This window comes from Pagrus major, chromosome 7 (assembly GCF_040436345.1).
Source record: "Pagrus major chromosome 7, Pma_NU_1.0".
Lineage (NCBI taxonomy): Eukaryota > Metazoa > Chordata > Actinopteri > Spariformes > Sparidae > Pagrus > Pagrus major.
Genome location: NC_133221.1, coordinates 258,789 through 266,288, shown reverse-complemented (window position 1 = coordinate 266,288; position 7,500 = coordinate 258,789). Strand labels below are relative to the sequence as shown.

At 49.3% G+C, this 7,500-nt stretch overlaps 1 protein-coding gene across 1 annotated transcript in view; it reads left to right on the top strand.

The window, feature by feature from the left end:
* The window catches only part of LOC140999261 (uncharacterized), a 5,603-nt gene extending 1,446 nt beyond the window's left edge, over positions 1 to 4,157 (top strand). Inside the window, exons 5-11 of the mRNA XM_073469584.1 lie at positions 304 to 448; positions 598 to 654; positions 1,456 to 1,555; positions 1,649 to 1,712; positions 1,756 to 2,434; positions 2,875 to 3,130; positions 3,251 to 4,157. Coding sequence (XP_073325685.1) covers positions 304 to 448; positions 598 to 654; positions 1,456 to 1,555; positions 1,649 to 1,712; positions 1,756 to 2,434; positions 2,875 to 3,130; positions 3,251 to 3,356 — 1,407 coding nt within the window. The 3' untranslated portion in view covers positions 3,357 to 4,157. The remainder of the gene's footprint in view (positions 1 to 303; positions 449 to 597; positions 655 to 1,455; positions 1,556 to 1,648; positions 1,713 to 1,755; positions 2,435 to 2,874; positions 3,131 to 3,250) is intronic.
* Positions 4,158 to 7,500: the final 3,343 nt, after the last annotated feature.

Here is a 7,500-nt window from a genome sequence, read left to right as displayed (position 1 = left end):
CAATATCGTCGATCACAGATGAATCAATATTAATGTTTATGTCTCTGACGTGTTGATTTTTAAGGACAAGTGATTTAAAATGGTGCAGTTACATCGTATGTTCCTTAATAATTAATAAATAAATGTTTGGAGTAACGTTTCCTGACTCTGTCACACGTATCTGACGTCTCGCCATCGACCACATCGGTCTTAAATTTACATGAAAGCTGCAGATACTCTGATGACATCTGATCAGAACGAGTCAAACTGACCTGAGATCAGTTTGATGATGATGATGATGAAGATGATTCTCTTCCTCTGCAGGATGACGTCGACTGTCAGCGTTCAAAACCAAAGAAAACTTTATTCAGTGGAGCTCTGAGGAAACACAGCGACTCTGAACACAACACACATACTCAGACACACACACACCACGGCAAGAGGACTGTGCACAGAGGCTGCCACACAGGTAACACACACACACACACACACACACACACACACACAGCTGGCAGCAGAAGTCATTGTTTGAGGAAGACGAGGAAACTTCCTTCTTCCTGCTTTTATTCTGAAGCTACATCTGTGTGTGTGTGTGTGTGTGTGTGTGTATTTTTCCAGACGACACGGTGAGATCAGAAAGCAGCTCCACATCAGACTCAACGGGACACGACAACGGTAACACACACACACACACACACACACACAGCTCCACCTGCTGGCCGACAGCTCTTATTTTGATAGTTTGATCACAATCATCATTCTACATCTGTTCTGTGATTATACACTAACCTGTCTGCCTGTCTGTCTGTCTGTCTGCCTGCCTGTCTGTCTGTCTGACTGTCTGTCTGCCTGTCTGCCTGTCTGTCTGTCTGTCTGTCTGTCTGTCTGCCTGCCTGCCTGTCTGTCTGTCTGCCTGTCTGTCTGTCTGACTGTCTGCCTGTCTGCCTGCCTGCCTGTCTGTCTGACTGTCTGCCTGTCTGTCTGCCTGTCTGTCTGTCTGTCTGTCTGTCTGTCTGTCTGTCTGCCTGTCTGTCTGTCTGTCTGTCTGTCTGTCTGTCTGTCTGCCTGTCTGTCTGTCTGTCTGTCTGCCTGTCTGTCTGCCTGTCTGTCTGCCTGTCTGTCTGTCTGTCTGTCTGCCTGTCTGTCTGCCTGCCTGCCTGTCTGTCTGTCTGTCTGTCTGCCTGTCTGTCTGCCTGCCTGTCTGTCTGCCTGTCTGTCTGTCTGCCTGCCTGCCTGTCTGTCTGTCTGTCTGTCTGCCTGTCTGTCTGTCTGTCTGTCTGTCTGCCTGTCTGTCTGCCTGTCTGTCTGTCTGTCTGCCTGCCTGTCTGCCTGCCTGCCTGCCTGCCTGTCTGTCTGTCTGTCTGCCTGTCTGTCTGCCTGCCTGTCTGTCTGCCTGTCTGTCTGCCTGTCTGTCTGTCTGCCTGCCTGCCTGCCTGCCTGTCTGCCTGTCTGTCTGCCTGTCTGTCTGTCTGTCAGATGACGGTGTGTCTCAGTGTCGCCCCCCGCTGGTCTCTGCTGGTTCTCCAGTTGAGGTTCTCTACCAGAACAAAACCAGGAAGAACTCATTGCACAACAGGTACACACACACACACACACACACACACACACACACACACACACACCTGTATAATAGTCAGTCCACCTGAACACTTCTCGTCTCCTCTCTCAGGTGCGACCATCCAGATGCTCTTCAGGCCCACAGGCCCCTCCCCCTCCCTCCCTCTCACCCCCCTCCCATCCCCCTCCACCCCCCCCCCTCCTCCCCCTCGCTCTCAGGACTCCTCCTCCTCCTCGGGCCCCTCTGATCCCAGCGCGGTGGAGGGCGGAGTCAGGGTGAATGGCGCTCGCCACAGTCACAGCTCAGATGCCCTCCTGGACCGCAACAACCCCCCGGAGGAGGAGGGGGGGCTGCAGCAGGGGGGATTGTGGGTAAACGGTCTGCTGGGGTCCCGAGGAACTAACACGGCCGGAGCGTTCAGGAGCTCTGAGACGCTGACGGACGGACGCACGAGGACGAATATCGCACTGAGCGAGGGGGGAGGGGTGGGGCGAGGGAGAGGAGGCGGGTATAGCGAGGTGCTGCTGGACTACGTCTGGGGGAAACAGCAGCAGCTGCAGCTGCAGCAGTCCCAGACCAACAACAGGCAGCCAATCACATCACAGCACCAGCTGCTCTACAACGGCTTCTCCTCCCAGCAGCTCCCGGGAGCCCCGCCCACATGCCGCAGTCACCCGAGTGACCAGCGGCGGATCAAAGTGACCCGCACCAAATCCTGCGGCCCCTTCCTCCCGGTGCAGCAGAGCCAGACCGATACCCACAATCCTCCTCTGTCCGCCATCCAGCCCGACCCCCACCCCCACCTGCTGCCCCCCCGCCCACCACACCTGCCCCCCACCCAGGATGCACAGCTGGAGGAGGCCACCAGGAGCCTCCACAAGGCCCTCGCCCTGGAAGGTACGGACCACACACTTCCTGTTACATCACAGCCACTTCCTGCTACATCACAGCCACTTCCTGTCCTTTAGTCACCTGAGTCAGTTCTTCTTCTCTTCCTCTGACCAACAGCTCAGGTCTGAACAGTATAAAGTCTGAAGATAAAGTCTGATGAAACTTTAATGATGCGGAGCCGAAACTGGGTCACAGCAGCAGGAACAGTGTGTGTGTGTGTGTGTGTGTGTGTGTGTGTGTGTGTGTGTCGATCACACCTGATCACCTGTACCTTTACTCAGACATGCTGTGAATCAGCAGCTTCTGTATCAAAACTTTCTCAGCAGGAAGCTGAGGTACCTGACTGTCGATGACATCACAGGTTATAACATCACACTGCAGGTGAGCAGTGCTGATGGGGCAAGAGGACAGGTGGAGGTGATCTGATCTCTCTCTGTGGTCCACAGGTCTGAGGGACTGGTACCTGAGGAACACGATAGGCTCCACCCACCAAAACCAAGCCAGCGGAAAGGTCAACACAGGGGTCAATACTAAGGTAAACAGTGGGGTCAAAGGTCAGGCCGGAGGGGGCGGAGCTCTGCAGGGCAGACGGAGGACGACCGGTGTCATCCAGACGGAGACGAGTCATCATCACGCTCCGCTGCATCACAAACAGACGCTGCCGCATTCAGCCACGTTCCACGGACACCCGCTGCACGGCAGGTAGAGTCAGCACACCTGCACAGGTACAGCAGGTACACCTGAGCTCCAGTCATGACTCACTCTCTCTCTCTCTCTCTCTCTCTCTCTCTCTCTCTCTCGCTCTCGCTCTCTCTCTCTCAGGTCTGTGGACAGCTCTCTCCACCACGACTCCTTCCCTCCTCACAAACAGGAAGTCCCTCTCAGAGACCTGACTCTGGACCAGCCGTCTCCTGGAACGCTCGTCTGACTCACTGACCAATCAGGACGCAGACGGACAGATACACGGACCAATCCCAGGCTGGCTTCCTGGGATCAGCGTGTCCTGATGCTTGTTCAGGAGGACTTGCTGAAACTCCGCCCACTGTGATGTCACACAGAGAATGGTGATGTCATCAGTAAGTGGGTCAACATGTGTCAGCTGACCTCCTGTGGACCAATGGGAGCGCTGCTCAGCTTTGATGGCCCGTTGATTCGATCAGGGATGAAACGACTTCCTCAATGTCTGAACATCATTAAAGAGACTCCTCCCCCTCGCCCCCAAAGGGTTCTGGGTAAAAACCACAACTGATGAGTCGGACATTTCAAACTTGAAAAAACTGAGCTGCAAGTGTTTTACTGTCGTTTCCATGACGACGGTTAGTCTTTAATCTGCTCAGACAATCAATCAGACTGAACGAGCTTTTATATGATCACAGTGATGAAGATGATGAAGATGATGAAGAAACTGTTGCACATAATCACCAGCTGATGTCACCAGCTCCGTCCAGCAGACCAGCAGTCTTTACAGATGAACTCTGATCAGATCAGGTGACCTGTTTGACCCCTCAGGTGAGTCCAGACTCAAACTGTCAGGTGAGACTCTTCAGGTATTCTTACAGTCTGGACTCAACGTCTCTGCACTAAAGTTCAACAGCTGCTGCAGCAGGAAACATGAAGACCAACGACAGATCACAGGACTCCCTCCTCACAGCCACACCAGGAAGAACCAGTAGGACCAGTGAAGACCCAGTGAGGTCTGTGGTATCAGCAGCACCAGGAGTCAGTTATACCAAACACACCAAAGTTATCAGTAATAATCATATTGATCATCAGTAATAATCATATTGATCATCAGTAATAATCATATTGATCATCAGTAATAATCATATTGATCATCAGTAATAATCATATTGATCATGTCTAACATGCTCAGGACGGTTGAGCAGTACCAGCAGCTGTTGGAGCAGTGTCAGGCTGCAGCATGTTGGTCCTGGTGGTCAAACGGTGTAACTACAGCATGACGTGACGCCTCCATCAGCTCGCTGTGCTGAAGACGCGTCAGTTAAACACAGAATACGAAACGACTGGTTTCCTGTTTGATCCATTCGGTCTGATAACATTCATAATCTGCTCACCATTAAAGTTAGCAGAGAGCTGAAAAGGGAGTTAGCTGCTGGGCAGGTGTAACCAATGACGTTGCATTAAACCTGGACTCAGTGTTGGAGGCGGAGCCTCGTTCATTCCTATGAGAGCTGCTCAGTGTCGTTTGACTTCCTGGTATAAAATTACTCAGATCTTCCGTGATGTGCGGCTCACAGAGTGCGAGCACTAGAGACTTCCACCGACCGAGCCAGCTAACTTCCTGTTTAGCACCTGGCTAACTTCCTGTTTAGCGCCCGGCTAGCTTCCTGTTTAGCACCTGGCTAACTTCCTGTTTAGCGCCTGGTTAACTTCCTGTTTAGCACCTGGCTAACTTACTGCTTAGCGCCCGGCTAACTTCCTGTTTAGCACCTGGCTAACTTACTGCTTAGCGCCCGGCTGACTTCCTGTTTAGCACCTGGCTAACTTACTGCTTAGCGCCCGGCTAACTTCCTGTTTAGCACCTGGCTAACTTACTGCTTAGCGCCCGGCTAATTTCCTGTTTAGCACCTGGCTAACTTACTGCTTAGCGCCCGGCTAACTTCCTGTTTAGCACCTGGCTAACTTACTGCTTAGCGCCTGGCTGACGAACACTAAATGATATAATCTCTTCTAGACTTTCCAAATGTTATTGAACTGAATGGATCAGATTCTGACAGGCTGGGTGTAACTGTCTGGTTCTCACTCTGTGAGGAGGCTCACATGACACTGAGCAGCTTTAATGAGAATAAACGCATCGCTCACCTGTGACGTCTCGCTCACCCGTGATGTCTCGCTGTATACACCCATTATTTATGATCAGGTTCTGAAGAGGCTCCTGATGCTGCAGACTGTTGATCCGGCTGAATTGATGACAGTTGTGTGACAAGTGAACTTGAGATTGATGGATTTGAGGAGAACAGTGGTTCCTGGTGAGGAGAACGTGAGAACGTGGGTGGAGAACGTTGGTGGAGAGAGAGCAATAAGAGGACGGAGGAGTCAAGAACTTCTTCAACTTTTCAGGATCATCTGCATCGACAATCAGACGATGATGTCACAGTGTTGATCGATTGGTTTATTGATCGACTGAATGGACTTTTATCAAATGTTCATGAACTCTTCTAAAAACAATCTCGACATCAGTGTTCCGACTTCTGATCGACAGTATTGATTCTTATTGATCAGTTTGTCTTTTTATTATCAGTTCAGAGAAACCAGCCTGACCTCGACTCCTCCCACAGGAAGCTGTGGTCACATGACACACCTGCAGTCTCTTCAAACACATGAAGGAGTCACAGATGATGACATCATCAAACACGGACACACTCTGGATGTCTTAAAGGACCCAGTGGACACCTGGACGATTGTGTTTCAATGGAGCAGCCTCAGGTGTGCTCACCTGTGACCTCCTTCAGAGGCTCAGACGTCTGTCGGAGGGTTCTGACGTTCATGGATCAAACCACCTGATTGGACACAGACTGGGATGACCGATGATGTCATTTAAGATCCTGTGATTGGCTGCAGCTGTTGTCATGTGACCGTAGCTTCAGAGGAGCAGAAAGAGTCCCAGCATGCACTGCTTCAACTTCTGGACCCAGAAACAAACAGCCTGTAAACAAACCGACTGTTTCACCTGAATACTGCAGCAGTACCACGTGGTACTCTCATGTACTCTGCAGTACCACACAGGTGTATGGAAGGTGGATGAGGCCATTATTCGTGTCCTGAACACTTCCTGTCAGGTGACACAGCTCAGTGTTTACATCAGACAGACGTCTGTAGATCATCGTGTTCGTTTGTTAGCATCAAACGAATAGTGATGAAATGATTTCAGTCAGGTTACAGAGAGTTTTATATATACTGAGTTACAGTTTTATATATACATAAATACATATATATGTATATATATACATATATATGTATTTATATACATATATATGTATATATACACATATAAAACTCTGAGAGTTAAAGTTATTGAGTGTCGTCGTCTCAAAGTTTAGAGGAAATTCAGCCTTTGTGTTTTGAATATAAATGACAAAAACAACAATAAACTAGTTCACGAAGTTTATATTTAGTTTTTGTGCACTTTTAAACTTTTGTATTGTAAAAAGTTTATTCTGTGGTTCAGACGAACTGACAGCAGGCTGGTTCTGACCTATGGCAGGTCCTGACCCGCCCCCTGCTAGCTCGTTTAGAAACAACAGCTTCAATATGAAACTTGATTAACTAAATGTTGAACTGCAGGAGACGAATAACGACCTGGTCAGCCTTCATCCGGTCCTGTGCAGCACAAATATCAAGAGCCGTCACAAAGATGAACCACTGAGGTCAGAGGTCAGAGGTCCAAACCCTCCAGCAGCCTCCAACCAAACTCAGTGTTTTTAAAAAGCTTGTTTGTTCACGTTCACTTTGTTTCAGCTTGTGTCAGATGTTTCATCCTGCTGAGGAACACTGAGTTATTTTGATGTGAAGATGCACTCTGTAGTTTTGAGGAAGAGAAAAATCTTCACTTTGATTTCTGTGATTGAATAAACTGAATAAACAACAAACAAAGTGTCCTCAAAAGAAGTCACAGTTAAAGAGTGTTGGACTGTGTTTGTGTCCGCAGGACGCTGTAAGGACCTTCTTCCCCTCGAGGAGCCTTCTTTATATGATTATATATCGGTTTGTTTCATTAATTTATTAATATTGTAAATATGAACCTTCTCAGATTGACATTTTGTCCTGAAACTACATAGTGCAAACATGAGAACAAACCGAGGACGTGACCTCAGCACTGGACTCGCGTCCCCCTTCAGGTCCAGGACCAGCTGTTGTCGAGTCTGTCAGTGTGACATCACAGCGGTCTCTGCTGTGATGCGTTCAGGTGCACTCTGTACAGTAGTGTTTCTTTATACTTTGAGCTGTACAGTCTGAACTTTGTGTAAAAATCATTTTCTATCTTTTTCTACACGTTTGTCATTTGTACTTTTTTCACTCTGAATCTTTCTGCTGTTCGATGTTGGACGATG